Source organism: Salvelinus alpinus, chromosome 31 (genome assembly GCF_045679555.1).
Source record: "Salvelinus alpinus chromosome 31, SLU_Salpinus.1, whole genome shotgun sequence".
NCBI classification, from domain to species: Eukaryota; Metazoa; Chordata; class Actinopteri; order Salmoniformes; family Salmonidae; genus Salvelinus; species Salvelinus alpinus.
Genome location: NC_092116.1, coordinates 21,422,287 through 21,442,532, shown reverse-complemented (window position 1 = coordinate 21,442,532; position 20,246 = coordinate 21,422,287). Strand labels below are relative to the sequence as shown.

General features: G+C 43.6%; 2 protein-coding genes across 4 annotated transcripts; both read left to right on the top strand.

Moving 5' to 3' along the window:
• Positions 1-726: 726 nt before the first annotated feature.
• LOC139561688 (protein NDRG2-like) lies at positions 727-5,672 on the top strand. Its single transcript, XM_071378949.1, has 6 exons — positions 727-779; positions 917-968; positions 1,087-1,134; positions 1,728-1,763; positions 1,876-1,927; positions 2,155-5,672. Exons 2-6 carry the CDS (start codon positions 927-929, stop codon positions 2,316-2,318), a joined length of 342 nt encoding a protein of 113 aa, XP_071235050.1. The 5' UTR covers positions 727-779; positions 917-926; the 3' UTR covers positions 2,319-5,672.
• Positions 5,673-6,192: 520 nt separating this feature from the next.
• LOC139561684 (putative nuclease HARBI1) lies at positions 6,193-9,627 on the top strand. Of its 3 annotated transcripts, none has more exons than XM_071378931.1 (11): positions 6,193-6,640; positions 6,728-6,904; positions 6,995-7,056; positions 7,139-7,225; positions 7,313-7,354; positions 7,423-7,597; positions 7,677-7,712; positions 7,811-8,365; positions 8,435-8,550; positions 8,647-8,758; positions 8,853-9,627. In XM_071378931.1, exons 8-11 carry the CDS (start codon positions 7,894-7,896, stop codon positions 9,221-9,223), a joined length of 1,071 nt encoding a protein of 356 aa, XP_071235032.1. In that variant the 5' UTR covers positions 6,193-6,640; positions 6,728-6,904; positions 6,995-7,056; positions 7,139-7,225; positions 7,313-7,354; positions 7,423-7,597; positions 7,677-7,712; positions 7,811-7,893; the 3' UTR covers positions 9,224-9,627. The 3 variants fall into 3 exon arrangements, 2 of the variants coding, with proteins under 2 accessions (XP_071235032.1, XP_071235031.1); XM_071378930.1 differs by having other exon boundaries at positions 6,209-6,264; positions 6,570-6,640; positions 7,313-7,597; XR_011672187.1 differs by lacking the exon at positions 8,435-8,550 and having other exon boundaries at positions 6,215-6,264; positions 6,570-6,640.
• Positions 9,628-20,246: the final 10,619 nt, after the last annotated feature.

The following is a 20,246-nucleotide window of genomic DNA, read 5'->3' as shown; positions in this document are numbered from 1 at the left end:
CCTGTAGTGTACAAACAAGCTAAAATAACCCTTGACAGACAACATATACACACCACATTATATGAAACATAAACCAAAACAGCTCCTACAGTTACAACCTGTTGTATTTACTGCTGTTCTCATTAGCTAAGTACAAATCTCTTACCCCATCACACACACACACACACACACACACACACAGACACACACACACACACACACACAGACACACACACACACACACACACACACACACACACACACACACACACACACACACACACACACACACACACACACACACACACACACACACACACACACACACACACACACACACACACACACACACACACACACACACACACACACACACACACACACACACACAGTCTTGTACAGCTAACCTTGTGGGGAAACATAATTCAGTCCCATTCAAAATCCTATTTTCCCTAACTCTAACCCGTACTCTTACCCTAACCTTAACCCTAACATTAACCCAAAAACCTAACCCTAAAACAAACCCCAGCTCCCAACCCTAAAACTAACCATAAACCTAATCCTGACACTAATTCTAACCTTAATCCTAAACCCCCTAGAAATAGCATTTAACCTTGTGGGGACCAACAAAATGTTCCCAGTTGGTCAAATTTTTGTTTATTTACTGTTCTTGTGGGGACTTCTGGTCAAAAATAGTTAAACAAATACACACACACAAACCTACTAGTGTAACCTCCCCTTCCTCCTTTCCTCTCTTACAGCCGCAGGGATCTGATCATTGACCGTAACAGCAACTTCAAGTGTATCACTCTTAAATCAGTAGTGACAACAGTATGGAATCTCTCTCTCTCTCTCTCTCTCTCTCTCTCTCTCTCTCTCTCTCTCTCTCTCTCTCTCTCTCTCTCTCTCTCTCTCTCTCTCTCTCTCTCTCTCTCAGGTGTCCCGTGATGCTGGTGGTTGGGGATCAGGCACCTCATGAGGAGGCTGCTGTAAGTCTTCTACATACGTTAGACCTCAGTATGGACCTACAATTTAACCATCGAACACAGGTAATGTGAATGTCGTGGTGTGATTTAATAAATGTGTTATTCTGTTCTTGTCCACCAGGTGGAATTCAACAGCAAACTGGACCCAACAACAACCTCATTCCTCAAGGTACTCAAGCTCTACTCATCCCTTTGATCTGGCATAATAGCCTTGTTTATACCTGCTGCTAACATGCATCGTTTGTTCTGATCTTGTCCACATTCTGATTGTGCCCATGTTTTCAGAAGTATGGTATTAAAATGTGTCTGATATCCGGCCACTGTCTGTATTGCCACCAGATTTCCTGGTCCCTCCCGATATGCATATTTTTTTGACAGCTATTCTTTCAAAATAATATTGATTTGAAGACACATATTGATGCCATAAGTCAACGGTGCCACCTGTCAATGATTTTGGGAGGCAGGATAATTATGATTTAAATAGTTTCACTGTCCATATCCGTCTACACAATGCATGCCTGACTCCCCCGGAGGTGGTCAGGAAGATGTGATCACAATCGGATCACAATGTGTCATTAATCTTATACACCTGTCTGAAAATGTGGGCACAATCAGAATGAGGACAAGATCAGGACAACAGATGCAAGTTAGAACCAGGTATAAACGGGGCTTTAGTTGCTGCCATGTAGCTCTGGCATCGGTATCAAACCTCTCTGTCAATGCAATACATCCTAACCTTTCTGTCATCCTCTTCTTCCTCAGATGGCTGATGCTGGTGGTCTTCCCCAACTCACCCAGGTAACACATTTCACTTAACTGTGTTACGATTCAGATACACCACACAATATGTATCTATACATTACACATACATTAAGTACAATATAATGTATCTTCTGATGTCTGCTTACAGCCCAGCAAACTGACTGAGGCGTTCAAGTACTTCATCCAGGGGATGGGCTACAGTAAGTTCTCCTCTGTTTCTAATCTGTGGCAATGAGGAACTACTGTGACCTAGAGTGCTACTGTCTCTCTATATCAATCTAATAACCTTCCCCTCTCTCCCCTCCTCTCTGTGTCCCCTCTCTCTTTTTCACCATCTCCCCCCTCTTTCTCTCTTTTTTCCTCTAAATCTCACCCTCTCTCTCTTTCACCCTCTCTCTCTCTCTTTTACCCCCTCCCTCTCCCACAGTGGCATCGTCCATTATGACCCGTCTGTCTCGTTCGCGCACCGCCTCACTGTCTTCCTCCTACTCCATCGACAGGGAGCGTCAGCATTCTCGTACCCTGTCTCAGAGCTCTCAGGGCGGGCAGATGCCCCCCAGCCCCTCCCATACCATGGAGGTGTCCTGCTGAAGAGAGAGAGAGAGAGAGAGAGAGAGAGATGGCTGGAGAGCTAGAGGGATGGATGGAGAGCTAGAGAGATGGAAGGAAAGCAAGTGGGATGGATGGAGAGCTAGAGGGATGGAGAGCTGGATGGATGGATGGAGAGCTAGAGGGATGGAGAGCTAGATGTATGGGTGGTGGGTGAGAGTGGTATGATAGCATTTGTCACTAACCCACTCCCACATCTCTTAAACCTGTCATTCCCCCAGACCAGCTAACAGAAAGAGACAGAGACAGAGGGAGAGATATGCAAAAGTAGATGTAGTAAAAGTAGAGGGACAGAGGGAAAATGAAAGACCCTTACTAAAACACTGTCCTCCCACAATTCATCTCATTCTAAAACACTGTCCTTCCACAATTCATCTCAACCTCATCTATTCATCTCTTTAGAGAGAAAGAGAAAGAGAGAGATCTTCACCTAGACAGCGAAGGATAGGGGGAATGGATAAATGAAAATAGGAAATGGAAGAAAGGGAGAATTTAGGAACGAGGGAATATAGAAAAAAAGGTAGCAAGGAAAGGGCATTTTAGGGGCATCGGCCAGTCCTCTCTCCCTCCCTCATTCGGAAAGTCTGTCAGCCAATAGAGCCCTTTAACCTATGGAGTGGGAGGGGTCTGTAGTGACCTCACCGTAGTGTTAACCAATAATAATAATTATGATAATGAGAAATATGACTATGATATTAATGCTATTAATAATTATACTGACAATGATGTAATAGTAATGTTTTAACAATGTTTCTCTTTAATTTTAAAGTTTGAAATATTATGAAATAGAAGAAAAGACTAGCAGAAATACTTATAATGAAAATGTGTGTCTGTCAACTCCTTTAATCAATTTGTTATGATTTTTTTGTATTGTTGCTTTTTGTAACTTGCCTCAGTGAAGGGGTGAGGCTTCTCATTGGTCAAGTGAACCTTAACCATAGCAACAGCCAATGAAAGTCTACTTCCTCCTTACTGTTGCCGGGTAGATCATGTCTTCCATTAGCCCTGTTCAAGTGACACATTTTTGTTCCCATGAGGGGATTGGGGTGGGCGAGTAAGGGGGGTGTGCTTGTTTGACTGTGTGGAGCATCTGCATGCCTGATCTGATTTCAGCCAATGTGAATATAGACGGAATATTTCCTTTTCTTTTGTATGCAAATATGGGTTTGTTGGGGTTTGTGTGTGTGTGTGTGTGTGTGTGTGTGTGTGTGTGTGTGTGTGTGTGTGTGTGTGTGTGTGTGTGTGTGTGTGTGTGTGTGTGTGTGTGTGTGTGTGTGTGTGTGTGTGTGTGTGTGTGTGCGCGCGCGCATGTGTGTTTGTTATTACGCTTTTGGGCAAAGATTAGCAGATGACGATGATGAGGATGGATGAAGAAGAGTGACAATGTTATAGTGAGTTAACTCCTACACTAGTAAATCAGTAACAAGTGCTTCCAATGCTGCTGGCAGTCCCAGACTCAGCCAGCAGGGGTCACTGTGTTTGTCCAATAGGCTTTATGACGACATACATATATACATGTAGCTGCATGCTATGGAGTGAAGTTCCCCTCTAGCTACAGATCTAGGATACGCTTCCCCTCCACCAATCCCAACCTTAACCATTAGTGAAGAAAATGCTAAAGTGACTCAAGATCAGCATCTATGGGGCAACTTCCCCCTATTCCAGCCTGCATATACCTCACTACTAACATACTGTAGTCCTCATCAGAGAGATAAGATAGCAAACACCTTGTTGAACAAGCACACTGTACATGTTGTGTGAAAGCTAGATGTAGGCATTGCATAGCCCTATAGTGATGCACCGATCATGACTGACAGCTGAGAGCACCAATACCAAGTCTATGACTTTGACTGACAGCTGAGCGAACCAATACCTTGTCTGTCTGTTTGACTGTCAGCTGAGAGAACCAATAGCATGTCTCTCTGAAGTCAGGAGGTATGTGGAGTGGACAGTACTGGACTAGAGTTTAGAGGTATCCGTATAGAGTAGGGAGTGTGAAATAAGGCATTATTGTGTGACTGTGTGTTCCAGGGTGTTTGTGCGCGTTTGTGACTGTGTTTATGTGCGGTGCAAGTGTGTGTGCATTTGAAAGCTCTCATACCTTCTAAGCACAATTTAAGAGGCGAGATGAGGAAAGGATAGAACCCTTCCCCTGTCCCATTGGACCTTCTTATAAATCAACAATGAACCAGCCCCTACACTGCCAACTCCCTAACCCTAAACACTACACCCTAAACCTAGAGGGTGACTGTCCGCACTCATCAAGTCATACTATAGGAACCCTTCTCTGTATGAATCTCAGAACAGTTAGAGGTGTTGTAGACTTGTCATATACTCAAAGTCTAAGCTAATAGCAGTTTTATAGGATTGTTTTATAGGATTGTAATACACTTTCAGTGAAAACTGAATGTTAAATTGTCAATGTGATCTACATATAGTAAAAGGTCATTGACTAAAAGTACATCCATGTGAAGCTTAACACTGCCCTGATCCTAACCAATGGACTGAACACACTGTTATATGACCCAAATACAGAATACACTTGGAGAGCTGTGTGTGTGTTTTCGAGTGTGTGAATGTGTGTGTGTGTGCGTGCAATGTGTGTGTTTGGTTTCCGTAGTTCCGTGCAATCATTAATATGGCTTATATAACGTTTAAAAAGTATTACTTTGAATTTTACAATCCTGTTTGCTCGTTTCTTTCCGATTCTCTTCAGAGTTCCTCCCCCTTCCTCTCTTTCTTTAGTAGTCTGGTTGGATGGTTGTTGATGAAGACACTGAGGATAGGTCGGTTGAGAAGAGTATTGTGATGATGGGGGTGATGATGATGTTCCTAGATAATAATTGGAATGTTATGTTGATGATATTTAGGCTCCTCCTAGTCTTGCATTGAGAATCAACCAATCTGGAATGGGAGCCTCGAGTAACACAGGGGAAATGGGTGGAGCCTAATAGTTTACCAATAAAGGGAGAAGGGGGGGCTTACTGTTTGAGTTGAGTGTGCTGGACTGTGTGAATGTACGCTTGTCCATTTCTTCTTTTGTTTTTACTCTCGTTTTTCCTTCAATCATACTCTTTTATTTTCCTCTTTCATTGTTGACCTTTTAGTGTTAGTTTACTGCCTCAGTGTGTTCACAAGTTAGACAACAGTGTGTTAGTTCTTAGTTCTTTTTTTAGCAACAGCACTAAACAAATGGGAGAATAATATAAATAATTAACAAAACATTTAAAAATAACAGAATACAATCAAATGTACTTGTGTCTAATTTGTCTGTGTAATAAAATGAACAACCTAAAACATTAATGAGTAGTAATAAAAGACAAGAAGAAATCTTGACTATGTTCTTTTCTTTATTAGTCCAATTTGTGGTATTCAAAATGACATTGGAGTGAGTTTACATCAGAGAGGACATTGGGAATTGCTTAAACAAATGTGTATGAATGTCTACTGTGTTTAGGCTATGTTTTTGTTTCAGAACGACTTCAACCAATCAGGCGTCTTCTGCTGTACTTATCCATATACTTGTTATGTTGCCGTGGTTCACCTGGGGCCTGTTGCACAAAAGTAGAATTAAGACATCCGGGATAAATGACTCAGCTGAGCTCAATGAAGCCAAAACATGTGCGTCCAGGCTTAATTGGTTGCACAAAGACCAAGCCAGGATGAGCAGACACGGATTCATTAAGCCAGGTGAAACCAATCCTGGATAGGTGCGCGCTCACGGCTCACTCAAATAGACCCCGCCACAGATTAACTGATTTACCATGGCAACTGGCATACCGCGGGCATTTACCCGTAGGATGGCATACGAGGCGGATGGCATGGCATACGAGGAGGTAAAAGATATAATTAAGAAGAAAGGCAACACCGCATCAGTGATAAAGCAAAGAGAAAAAGCGTGGCAAAGTATTGCAGACCGCCTGAATGCGTAAGTAGTGCACAATTACACACTCACCGCTCCGCTGAAACATCACAATTACAATTCAAATATTTAATTCACATCTCCAAAAATGCAGTTGTACTGTAATTATGAAACGGTTAAATTTTTAATTGAAATGCACTGCAGATATGAGTGAAATTGTGTAAAGTAACTCCATCACACTGTATAAAGCTATGATCAATTTTTTGATATTTTTACTGAAAACAAGACAAAAATACCAAGTAATTTTTTGCAGTGTGACTCCATTAAATGTGTGTGTGTGTGTGTGTGTGTGTGTGTGTGTGTGTGTGTAGATTAAACATGAACGGGCCAAAACGGACATGGCAGCAGGTCAAAATCAAATACAAGAACATTCTGCAGAATGGTATGGTCCCTGACTAATATTTAACAAAGCACAAGCATATATTGTACCCAGAAGGTGCCTGCTCACACATTGTCTGTACTGTTTTAGCAGTGAAAAAGAATACCCACAGACAAGGCACGGGTGGTGGGTCACCAAAGGCTGACCTTACCCCAGCAGAGGACATGGCCTTGGAGCTAAATAAAGGCAGGCCCGTCTTAGAGGGGATCCCTGGGGGGAAAGAGACGAGCATAGGTTCCTCCCAAGATGCCACCCGCTTCATTCAAGGTATGTCCTTCCATCTCTACATGGGATACAACCACATTCATATTGAATCAATTTGGACTGTCTGACTTTGGTTTACCTATTGCCTTGCAGTGTCTGGCAGCACTGTGTTCCTGTTAGAGCCACCAGCACAAGCACCAGACGATGCTGATCCAGTGAGTACTCCATCAAAGGCATACTGTAGGCCTGGCATGTCTTGTCTACTAGCTTCAATATGAATCCGATTAAATGTGATAGGGTGAAGGCCCCAGTGCAGCAGCAACAGCACATGATGGAGACGATGATGAGGAGGAGACCATCTCTCTGGATTCCAGAAGGCATGAGGTATCATGTTAAGACTGTGAAAGTACTATTTACTCTACAATGGTGAGGAGTCCTCATCAAAATCAAAAAATCTAATTTCTTTTACAGGACCCAGATGCTATACAGTGGGAAAAACAGCCTGGCAACATAGTGCGTATTAATAAAAGGACACCACATCCTGCCAAATTCCAGCTGCGCTAATTGTATTGTGTTCACAGAGCTCACAAGCTATCAGAAAGTTGTATGGCAACCACCTCCGGCGCCAAATAGAACTGGCAGACATAGACATTCAGTACAAGAAGAAAAAGATGGAAAATCTTGCACTGGAGTCCGAAATAAAAAAGAGGACAATTAGGAAACTGGACCTTGAAATAAAAAAAACTTGAGAGGGAGGTGAGATATGCCTTCAATGTACACTGTATGCTAACTGTAACACAAATGTATTAATCATTATTTTTCTTTCCTCCCCCAGCTCCAAGAAGATGACACAGCTCAAAATAAAAATTAGGTATATTCTCGTAAAGTCAAGTGAGCCATGACATATGAGCTCTTATTGTGAGCACACAGGACGGTGGCATCTTTCTAAGTTTTTTTTTATTTTCCCAGCAATCAGTACAACCAAGTCATCGTTATAAGGCATCGCCCTCTTTTGCCCACCCCCCCAGCACCAGGTGTGGCCACTAGCCTATATGAAGGCCCAAAATTGTGTGTTCCTTTCTGCTCTGACAATGGCATGCCCATTCGTGCGAGATGTGGTGGATGAAGAAGCACTTGTGCTGAGGAGAGCCTTCAGGCGAGAAAGGGTCTTCAGGGACCGGTTGGACCCACTGGCCTTCCCTGATGACCATCTATATGAAAGATACAGATTTTCTGCAGATGGCATCAGGTATCTATGCAGACTACTGGGTCCCAGGATTAAGCACCGCACTGCACGGAGCCATGCACTGAGTGTGGAGCAAATGGTTTGTGTGGCCTTGCGCTTTTTTGCTAGTGGAGCCTTCCTGTACTCAGTGGGGGATGCAGAACAGCTGAACAAGGCCACAATTTGCCGCACAATAAGGAGTGTGTGTCTGGCTATCAAAGCATTAGCAGATGTCTTCATCTCCTTCCCTGGCCACAGAAGACTCTGTGACATCAAAGAGGAGTTCTATAGGATTGCAGGTAAGAGGATCTACAAATTACAGGACAACTGTTAACACATAGTAGGATACTCATTACTTTGTGTGACAGGTTTCCCCAATGTCATTGGTGCAGTGGACTGCACACACATAAGGATAAAAGCCCCCTCAGGTGCCCATGAGGCCGATTTTGTGAATAGGAAATCCTTTCACAGCATTAATGTTCAGGTGAACATAACTTTTTGATATTGTCCATTGACGAACACTCTGCATTGCCAGTGATGTGCATTGATTGGTGTAATATTCCTCATCTTATGATTTCAGATGGTCTGCAATGCTGACTGTGTGATCAGCAATGTTGTGGCAAAATGGCCTGGCTCAGTCCATGACTCCAGAATCTTTCGGGCCTCTGAAATCTATCAGTGCCTATCACAAGGTAAGCCACACAACCCCTATTTATAACCATCATGGCTGTGTCAAGAATATCACTGTGTTTATGAGGTAGTAATGATGAGATTTTGTGTTGACAGGTGAATTCTCTGGTGTGTTGCTGGGAGACAGGGGGTATGGCTGCCAGCCTTTTCTCCTGACACCTTTCACAGACCCCCAGGAAGCACAGCAGGCCTACAACCATGCCCATGCCAGGACCAGGGCCAGAGTTGAAATGACCTTTGGCCTCCTGAAGGCACGCTTTCACTGCCTTCACAAATTAAGGGTCAGCCCTGTTAGGGCATGTGATATTACTGTGGCTTGTGCTGTCCTCCACAATGTGGCCTGCCTGAGGAAGGAGAGGGCCCCCAGAGTGCCACCAGCCATGGACTGGGACAATCCGGCAATCTTCCCTGATGACGACAGTGGTCGGCTGCTGAGGGACCAATATGTGTTGAATTATTTTAGTTAGTATGTGTGCTTTCAATTTTGGTTAAATATGTCCTGCGGTGGCAGAGGAATTTGGGTTTTTTTGGGTTCGTTTTTTGACGAATTTGGCCTCTTATGATGTTTGTGCGGTATACTGTGTGTAATACAAGGCTGCAGGGAGGCTACTGCATCCATTCATTTGTCTGTTCAGTTGATGTGTATGGATTTGTCCTGCATTTATTTTAGTGTGCAGACATGCAGGGTGTGTTATATACAGACCTTTGAATGTGTATGTATCATTTTGTATAATATGCTTGGATTCTGTGCTTTCCATCTTGTAGAGTCACTGTGACTTCAGTTTCGAAAGGAGCTGATGGTTTACCTGCTTTGTTTTGTCCTTATTCAATAAAGGAACATAATGTTACACATTGTGTTTTTATATTCATATGGAATGTGTATTTGTTTATATGACAGAGTACTAGGGCCACACTGAAGAAAAAGGATAAAGTCATAAATTTATGAGGCTGGTTCTTTCTGCAGAAAAGCTACATATTGTTTTTACAGTTTTGATACTTATGACAATGTGATACTTAATATTCTGGCACATCAGCATGTCTTTGTTTATGAAACCATACTGAAGTACAATTTCACGAAATGCCCCACATCTGTCATTTTAACAACTGTCCTCCTTTAAAACAACTGGTTACAATATTATGACTTGTGTTTTTTTCCCCTCTGTGGCCCTAATATTCTATCATTTTATATATAGCCTTATAGTCTATGGGAAACTGTAAATTATCTAATGATAGCAACATCATCTAAAAATCATTTTTTATCCAAAATCATTGAAATTAATGATCACAAACGTTTAAATAATAACAGTGGGTCTAGTTATATGTGATAACAATGTATAGTGAGCAGTGAAATAACTATTGGTTTCCATTTGTGGTGACTGCTGACTGACATTAGGGATGAGATTAAATAGATCCTGGAATTTAGCCTGGTCTGGAGCAGGCTAGCTCCACAGAATAAATCTCCATGGTAATTTATACCATAACATATCCTCCTGCCCCCTATCCATCTTTAGTGCAACCGGATTACGGATCAATTGAGCCAGGATCACCAAGATATCCTGGCTTAATCCCTTATCCTAGTTTTGTGCAACAGGCCCCTGGTTGCTAACCGACACAACCCACCACACGCTGCATTTTCCTACAGAGAACAATAGTACTTCCTGGCATGGCAAGAGAAACCCAACTCCTCTCTCTGTAAAACCTGTTATCAGTGGCGGTTCTAGAAGAAAAAGCAACGCACACCTATTTAGGCGAGGTGCTGGCTAGCAGAGTAGAAAACTTTAAAATGAGAGCCGCACACTCCAGAAGCTCAGATGCAAAAATGTTATATCCAACGTTTCGACAGACGAGCTGTCTTCATCAGGGTCTAATCACAAACACTGCGGGGTGACTCGTTTATATAGTGTCAAAAGACACACAGGTGTCTGTAATCATGGCCAAGTGTGGCCTAATATCATTGGTTAATTCTCAAATATAAAAATGGCATTCAAAGAACAGCATACAATAAACAAATGGATAGCATACGATCATAGACTCATTTTAGACTACACAAGCTTACAAACAACCACAATGGCAAAGTCACAATAATCACTAGATTGGCTTCAGATCAAAGTCTACGTTGAGACAGAAGGCAGCAAGCATCTTTAAATTAAAGATCCAGGCAGCCTCTCGTTTTAACAATACATTGTCAAGGTCACCCCCTCTCCTATGGAGGGTGCCGTGTTCGATGCCAATATAACGCAGAGACGAAATCGAGTGGTTTGCTTCCAAAAAGTGAGCCGCAACTGGGTTTTTGCACCTAATGGTGCTACGATGCTCTGAGATACGTACTTTTAATTCACGCTTTGTTTTACCCACATAATTTTTACCACAAGGACAAGTTATATGATAAATAACTGCCTTAGTGGAGCACGTAATAACACCTTTGATTGGGACCGATTTCCCTGTTTGTGGGTGTTTGAAGGATCTGCATTTATAAGTGCCATTGCATTGAGCACAGCCATTACACTTATAATTTCCATCCAGTAGGTGTAACGTCCTGACCAGAGTTATTATGTGTTTTGCTTGTTTAGTGTTGGTCAGGACGTGAGCTGGGTGGGAATTCTATGTTGTGTGTCTAGTTTGTCTGTTTCTATGTCCATCCAGTAGGGGCGCAAATAGACGTTGTTCAGGAATATCTTGGGGTGGTAAATCAGAGTGTACCAATTGATCTCTGTGATTTCTGCCCCGCGAGAATACGACCAAGGGAAGGCCCGAAAACACATTACCGAGACTATCATCGGATTTTAGAATGTGCCGATGTTCAGTGGCGGTTCTAGCTTGTATGGCTCCCTGGGCCAAAAAGCACCATTTAAATCAAATCACATTTTATTGGTCACATACACATGGTTAGCAGATGTTCATGCAAGTGTAGCGAAATGCTTGTGCTTCTAGTTCTGACAGTGCAGTAATATCTAACAAGTAATTAACAATTTCACAACAACTACCTTATACACACACAAGTGTAAAGGTATGAATAAGAATATGTACATAAACATATATGGATGAGTGATGGCCGTGCGGCATAGGCAAGATGCAGTAGATGGTATAGAGTACAGTATATACATATGAGATGAGTAATGTAGGGTATGTAAACATTATATAAAGTGGCATTGTTTAAAGTGACTGGTGATACATTTATTACATCCAATTATTCATTACTAAAGTGGCTAGAGATTTGAGTCTGTATGTTGGCAGCAACCACTCAATGTTAGTGATGGCTGTTTAACAGTCTGATGGCCTTATGATAGAAGCTGTTTTTCAGTCTCTTGGTCCCAGCTTTGATGCACCTGTACTGACCTCGCCTTCTGGATGATAGCGGGGTGAACAGGCAGTGGCTCGGGTGGTTGTTGTCCTTGATGATCTTTATGGCCTTCCTGTGATATCGGGTGATGTAGGTGTCCTGGAGGGCAGGTATTTTGCCCACGGTGATGCGTTGTGCAGACCGCACTACCCTCTGGAGAGCCTACCGGTTGTGGGCGGAGAAGTTGCCGTACCAGGCTGTGATACAGCCCGACAGGATGCTCGCGATTGTGCATCTGTAAAAGTTTGTGAGTGTTTTCGGTGACGAGACAAATTTCTTCAGCCTGCTGAGATTGAAGAGGCGCTGTTGCTCCTTCTACACCATGCTGTCTGTTCAGTTTGTTTGTGATGTGTTCGCTGAGGAACTTAAAACTTTCCACCTTCTCCACTACTGTCCCGTCAATGTGGATAGGGGGGTGCTCCCTCTGCCATTTCCTAAAGTCTACGATCATCTCCTTTGTTTTTTTGACGTTGAGTGTGAGGTTATTTTCCTGACACCACACTCCGAGGGCCCTCACCTCATCCCTGTAGGGCGTCTCGGCGTTGTTGGTAATCAAGCCTTCCACTGTAGTGTCGTCTGCAAACTTGATGATTGAGTTGGAGGCGTGCATGGCCACGCAGTCATGGGTGAACAGGGAGTACAGGAGAGAGCTGCGAACGCACCCTTGTGGGTCCCCAGTGTTGAGGATCAGCGGGGTGGAGAGGTGGAGTTGTTTCCTACCCTCACCATATGGGGGGGGGGGGGGGCCCGTCACAAAGTCCAGGACTTTTGCACAGGGCGGCGGCGAGACCCAGAGTCTCGAGCTAATGACGAGTTTGGAGCTTTGGTGTGCATTCTATATGTATTTTGGAGGGTACTATGGTGTTAAATGCTGAGCTGTAGTCCATGAACAGCATTCTTACATAAGTATTCCTCTTGTCCAGATGGGATAGGGCTGTGTGATTGTGATTGTGTCGTCTGTGGACCTAGTGGGACGGTAGGCAAATTGGAATGGGTCTAGGGTGTCAGGTAGGGTGGAGGTGATATGATCCTTGACTAGTCTCTCAAAGCACTTCATGATGACGGAAGTGAGTGCTATGGGGCGACAGTCGTTTAGCTCCGTTACCTTAGCTTTCTTGGGGACAGGAACAATGGTGGCCCTCTTGAAGCATGTGGGAACAGCAGACTGGGATAGGGATTGATTGAATATGTCCGTAAACACACCAGCCAGCTGGTCTGCGTATGCTCTGAGGACGCGGCTAGGGATGTCGTCTGGCTAGGGATATACACGGCTGTGATTGTAATCGAAGATAATTATTTTGGTAGATAATGCGGTCGGCATTTGATTGTAAGGAATTCTAGGTCAGGTGAACAAAAGGACTTGATTTCCTGTATGTTGTTATGATTACACCACGAGTCGTTAATCAGAAGGCATACACCCACACCCCCACCCCCGTTAGTACACATTCTGTACACATTCTATACTGACTGTAATTTTTATTCACCCCAAAATACTAAATATATTACAAAAGATACAAAATATCAGCATAATATAGATGTATTTTAAGTTAACCGACAGCATTGGAAATTCCCCTCACTGAGCTCAGGACCTAGTCAATACAATCACAGAAAACCTTTATGTCACCTCAATGAAAGTTAACCAAATCAACAATGTGCTAGTTAGGTTGTAATCGTTTTACTGCAGGCTACACACATTATCATGATGAAACTATGTGAAATTACACCCTATGTTATGTAAGCTAGTCGGATAGCAAGCTGAATATTGTTTCCCTATATGTAACAACATAGCAACATAGGCTAACAAACATAAGTGTTGTACTATTTAATTACATGCATAATATTCTACTCATAAAGAGAAGACGTAGCTGCATACCTTTAACTTTGGTGTGTTTCTCCTCTTCTTCTTTCCTCTTTTTCATAAACTGGACACCTGATGGCTTTGACCTTATCTTATCCATGTGTTGATTTGGCACTGGAGCATCAATACATTACCCATCCCCAACACTGTCAACCAAGAGTCAAGACTACATTACCCATCCCCCAACACTGTCAATCAAGAGTCAAGACCACACCAATTCACCTTGGTGGTGTGCAGACTGGTTTTATATTATTCTTAACCATTTCGCACAAACCAGGGAAAAAATGCAACAATATGTCTGTGAAACTATATATTCACAGTATTATGAATGAATTGTGGATTATTTGGTAGCATTTCGTAGTGTGACAGATTTTAATAATTGCATTAGTACTGTACAAAGTTAGAGGTGCGCGTTTTGATAGATTCCTCCACTCCCCCTACCTCTCGCTTCCAGTGGGGAGACCTGAGGTCAACCTACCTCCGCCCCCCTCCCCATCCCGTACTTCTGAGTGGGAGACTTTCCCAGGCAGTAGCCTGCCACGCTCACAAACTACAACCAGGGCACCCACTCCGACAAGGTTAATTGACCCACAGTCCCACACGGTGACATGATATCATTGATGTGACGTGCAAATGAGAGATAAAAAACCGATCGCGCAAATGTCACCATTCCGATTTTTTTTGTGCGGGCGCCTCATGCTGCCCCCGGCAAGACCCTGGGCGGCTGCCCATGTCGCCTATACCTAAATCCGCCGCTGCCTGTTTTTACTTAGTACCAAATACATTTCTCTGTGTGAAACCAGGGTCATGTTCATTCGGGTACCTGATGGAAAACGTTTTGAAACGTTTTTGTTTTGCAACAGAAAACGAAAATGGGCGTTTCCTGTTGTCCATGAAGTCCATTCCCTGTTTCAGTTTCTTTTCTTCCAGTTGGTGCCTAATGAACACAACTCCTGGTTTCTATAACTGGTCAGGACAATCAGCTAGATCCAGCGTTTACATTAAATCCCTGTTATAATACCATGTCAACATTGACACCCATATTCTAGAGAGTCCCACAGAAGAGCCTGAGCGCAGATTTGGCCATTTCACTGCATGATATCATCTGATTATTCAAGTTATTGATCAAAAAGAGTGATATGAAATAGACTAAAATGAACCATGTTTGACACCAGGAGAACCTTGGAAAGGTAGTAAGAGGAAACCCATCAAGATTTTGAAAAGGACATAACTGCTCTGTGGGAAGTCTGGGAACAGCTCATGTAGAAGGTAAGAACCAACAAGTACAACATAGATCTGCACCTTAAATAGACACATTCAATTATCAATAAACATGTGTTAAAATATCTTTATTGTGTTTAGTCTTCAATATTGTTATGTTTTTTAATTTCCAGACACTTGACAATGCAGGATATATAGACCTATAATTAACAATACATACCTGTAGATAGGGTTTAAAAACTGGGTAACTTTCCACAAATTCCCAGATATTACAGATATCCTGGCTGGAATATTCTACATTTCCTGCTTATTCTGGGAATTACAACCAGGATTCTGGAAAACATGTGATTTTTTTGTTAAGTTACCAGATTTTTGCAACCCTAACAATACATGAAACCTTTAGAGACCTAGAATACATACAATCATTTACTCAGGTTCGTCCATAAGACATTCATAACATTGTTATAGGCACTATAGAAATACTTATTGTATTATTGATCACTTTTCAAGATGGTGCGTTTGTTGTTTTCATAATTGTTCTACTCTGCCGGTGAGCGAACACCTGTAAAAAGAAAACCACCACTACAACAGCCACTACTACAACCTCCATCTCTCCTACTACAACCTCCATCTCTCCTACTACAACCTCTATCAATCCTACTACAACCTCCATCTCTCCTACTACAACCTCCATCTCTCCTACTACAACCTCCATCTCTCCTACTACAACCTCTATCAATCCTACTACAACCTCCATCTATTCTACTACAACCTCCATCTCTCCTACTACAACCTCCATCTCTCCTACTACAACCTCCATCTATTCTACTACAACCTCCATCTATCCTACTACAACCTCCATCTCCCCTACACACAACCTCCATCTCTCCTACTACAACCTCCATCTATCCTACTACAACCTCCATCTCTCCTACTACAACCTCCATCTCTCCTACTACAACCTCCATCTCTCCTACTACAACCTCCATCTCATCCTACTACAACCTCCATCTCCCTTACACACCACCTCCATCTCTCCTACTACAACCTCCATCTCCACTACTACAACCTCCATCTCTCCTAGTACAACCTCCATCTCCACTACTACAACCTCTATCTCTCCTACTACAACCTCCATCTCCACTACTACAACCTCCATCTCTCCTACTACAACCTCCATCTCCACTACTACAACCTCTATCTCTCCTACTACAACCTCCATCTCTCCTACTACAACCTCCATCTCCACTACTACAACCTCTATCTCTCCTACTACAACCTCCATCTCATCCTACTACAACCTCCATCTCCCTTACACACAACCTCCATCTCTCCTACTACAACCTCCATCTCCACTACTACAACCTCCATCTCTCCTAGTACAACCTCCATCTCCACTACTACAACCTCTATCTCTCCTACTACAACCTCCATCTCCCCTACACACAACCTCCATCTCTCCTACTACAACCTCCATCTCTCCTACTACAACCTCCATCTATTCTACTACAACCTCCATCTCTCTCTACTACAACCTTCACCTCTAAAACTACAACCTCCATCTCCCCTACACACAACCTCCATCTCTCCTACTACAACCTCCATCTATTCTACTACAACCTCCATCTATCCTACTACAATCTCCATCTCTCCTACTACAACCTCCATCTCCCCTACTACAACCTCCATCTCCCCTACTACAACCTTCATCTCACCTACTACAACCTCCATCTCACCTACTACAACCCCCATTTCTCCTACTACAACCTTCATCTCCCCTACTACAACCTCCATCTCCACTACTACAACCTCCATCTCCCCTACTACAACCTCCATCTCCCCTACTACAACCTTCATCTCACCTACTACAACCTCCATCTCACCTACTACAACCCCCATTTCTACTACTACAACCTTCATCTCCACTACTACAACCTCCATCTCCACTACTTCAATCTCCATCTCTCCTACTACAACCTCCATCTCTTCTACTACAACCTCCATCTCCACTACTACAACCTTCATCTCTCCTACAACAACCTCCATCTCTCCTACTACAACCTCCATCTCCACTACTACAACCTCCATCTCCACTACTACAACCTCCATCTCCACTACTACAACCTCAATCTCTCCTACTACAATCTTCATCTCTCCTACTACAACCTCCATCTCTCCTACTACACCTCCGTCTCCACTACTACAACCTCCATCTCCACTAATACAACCTCCAACTCTCCTACTACAACCTCAATCTCCACTACTACAACCTCCATCTCTCCTACTACAACCTCCATCTCTCCTACTACAACCTCCACCTCTCCTACTACAACCTCCACCTCTCCTACTACAATCTCCATCTCCACTACTACAACCTCCAACTCTCCTACTACAACCTCCATCTCTCCTACTACATCCTCCATCTATCCTAATTCAACCTCCAACTCTCCTACTACAACCTCCATCTCTCCTACTACATCCTCCATCTATCCTAATTCAACCTCCAACTCTCCTACTACAACCTCCACCTCTCCTACTACAACCTCCACCTCTCCTACTACAATCTCCATCTCCACTACTACAACCTCCAACTCTCCTACTACAACCTCCATCTCTCCTACTACATCCTCCCTCTATCCTAATTCAACCTCGAACCCTCCTACTACAACCTCCATCTCTCCTACTACAACCTCCACATCACCTACTACAACCTCCACCTCTCCTACTACAACCTCCATCTCTCCTACTACAACCTCCATCTCTCGTACTACACCTCCGTCTCCACTACTACAACCTCCATCTCCACTACTACAATGTCCAACTCTCCTACTACAACCTCAATCTCCGATACTACAACCTCCATCTCTCCTACTACAACCTCCATCTCTCCTACTACAACCTCCATCTCTTCTACTACAACCTCCCACTCCACTACTACAACCTTCATCTCTCCTACAACAACCTCCATCTCTCCTACTACAACCTCCATCTCCACTACTACAACCTCCATCTCCACTACTACAACCTCCATCTCCACTACTACAACCTCCATCTCTCCTACTACAACCTCCATCTCCACTACTACAATCTTCATCTCTCCTACTACAACCTCCATCTCTCCTACTACACCTCCGTCTCCACTACTACAACCTCCATCTCCACTACTACAACCTCCAACTCTCCTACTACAACCTCAATCTCCACTACTACAACCTCCATCTCTCCTACTACAACCTCCATCTCTCCTACTACAACCTCCACCTCTCCTACTACAACCTCCACCTCTCCTACTACAACCTCCATCTCCACTACTACAACCTCCAACTCTCCTACTACAACCTCCATCTCTCCTACTACATCCTCCATCTATCCTACTACAACCTCCAACTCTCCTACTACAACCTCCATCTCTCCTACTACAACCTCCACCTCACCTACTACAACCTCCACCTCTCCTACTACAACCTCCATCTCTCCTACTACAACCTCCATCTCTCGTACTACACCTCCGTCTCAACTACTACAACCTCCATCTCCACTACTACAACCTCCAACTCTCCTACTACAACCTCAATCTCCGATACTACAACCTCCATCTCTCCTACTACAACCTCCATCTCTGCTACTACAACCTCCATCTCTCCTACTACAATCTCCATCTCCACTACTACAACCTCCAACTCTCCTACTACATCCTCCATCTATCCTACTACAACCTCCAACTCTCCTACTACAACCTCCATCTCTCCTACTACAACCTCCACCTCTCCTACTACAACCTCAATCTCTCCTACTACAACCTCCATCTCCACTACTACAACCTCCAACTCTCCTACTACAACCTCCAACTCTCCTACTACAACCTCCATCTCTCCTACTACAACCTCCATCTCTCCTACTACAACCTCCATCTCTCTTACTACACCCTCCATCTCTCCTACTACAACCTCCATCTCTCCTACTACAACCTCCACCTCTCCTACTACAACCTCCATCTCCACTACTACAACCTCCATCTCTCCTACTACAACCTCCATCTCCACTACTACAACCTCCATCTCTCCTACTACAACCTCCATCTCTCCTACTACAACCTCTATCAATCCTACTACAACCTCCATCTCTCATACTACAACCTCCATCTCTCCTACTACAACCTCCATCTCTCCTACTACAACCTCTATCAATCCTACTACAACCTCCATCTATTCTAGTACAACCTCCATCTCTCCTACTACAACCTCCATCTCTCCTACTACAACCTCCATCTATTCTACTACAACCTCCATCTATCCTACTACAACCTCCATCTCCCCTACACACAACCTCCATCTCTCCTACTACAACCTCCATCTATCCTACTACAACCTCCATCTCTCCTACTACAACCTCCATCTCTCCTACTACAACCTCCATCTCTCCTACTACAACCTCCATCTCATCCTACTACAACCTCCATCTCCCTTACACACCACCTCCATCTCTCCTACTACAACCTCCATCTCCACTACTACAACCTCCATCTCTCCTAGTACAACCTCCATCTCCACTACTACAACCTCTATCTCTCCTACTACAACCTCCATCTCCACTACTACAACCTCCATCTCTCCTACTACAACCTCCATCTCCACTACTACAACCTCTATCTCTCCTACTACAACCTCCATCTCTCCTACTACAACCTCCATCTCCACTACTACAACCTCTATCTCTCCTACTACAACCTCCATCTCATCCTACTACAACCTCCATCTCCCTTACACACAACCTCCATCTCTCCTACTACAACCTCCATCTCCACTACTACAACCTCCATCTCTCCTAGTACAACCTCCATCTCCACTACTACAACCTCTATCTCTCCTACTACAACCTCCATCTCCCCTACACACAACCTCCATCTCTCCTACTACAACCTCCATCTCTCCTACTAAAACCTCCATCTATTCTACTACAACCTCCATCTCTCTCTACTACAACCTTCACCTCTAAAACTACAACCTCCATCTCCCCTACACACAACCTCCATCTCTCCTACTACAACCTCCATCTATTCTACTACAACCTC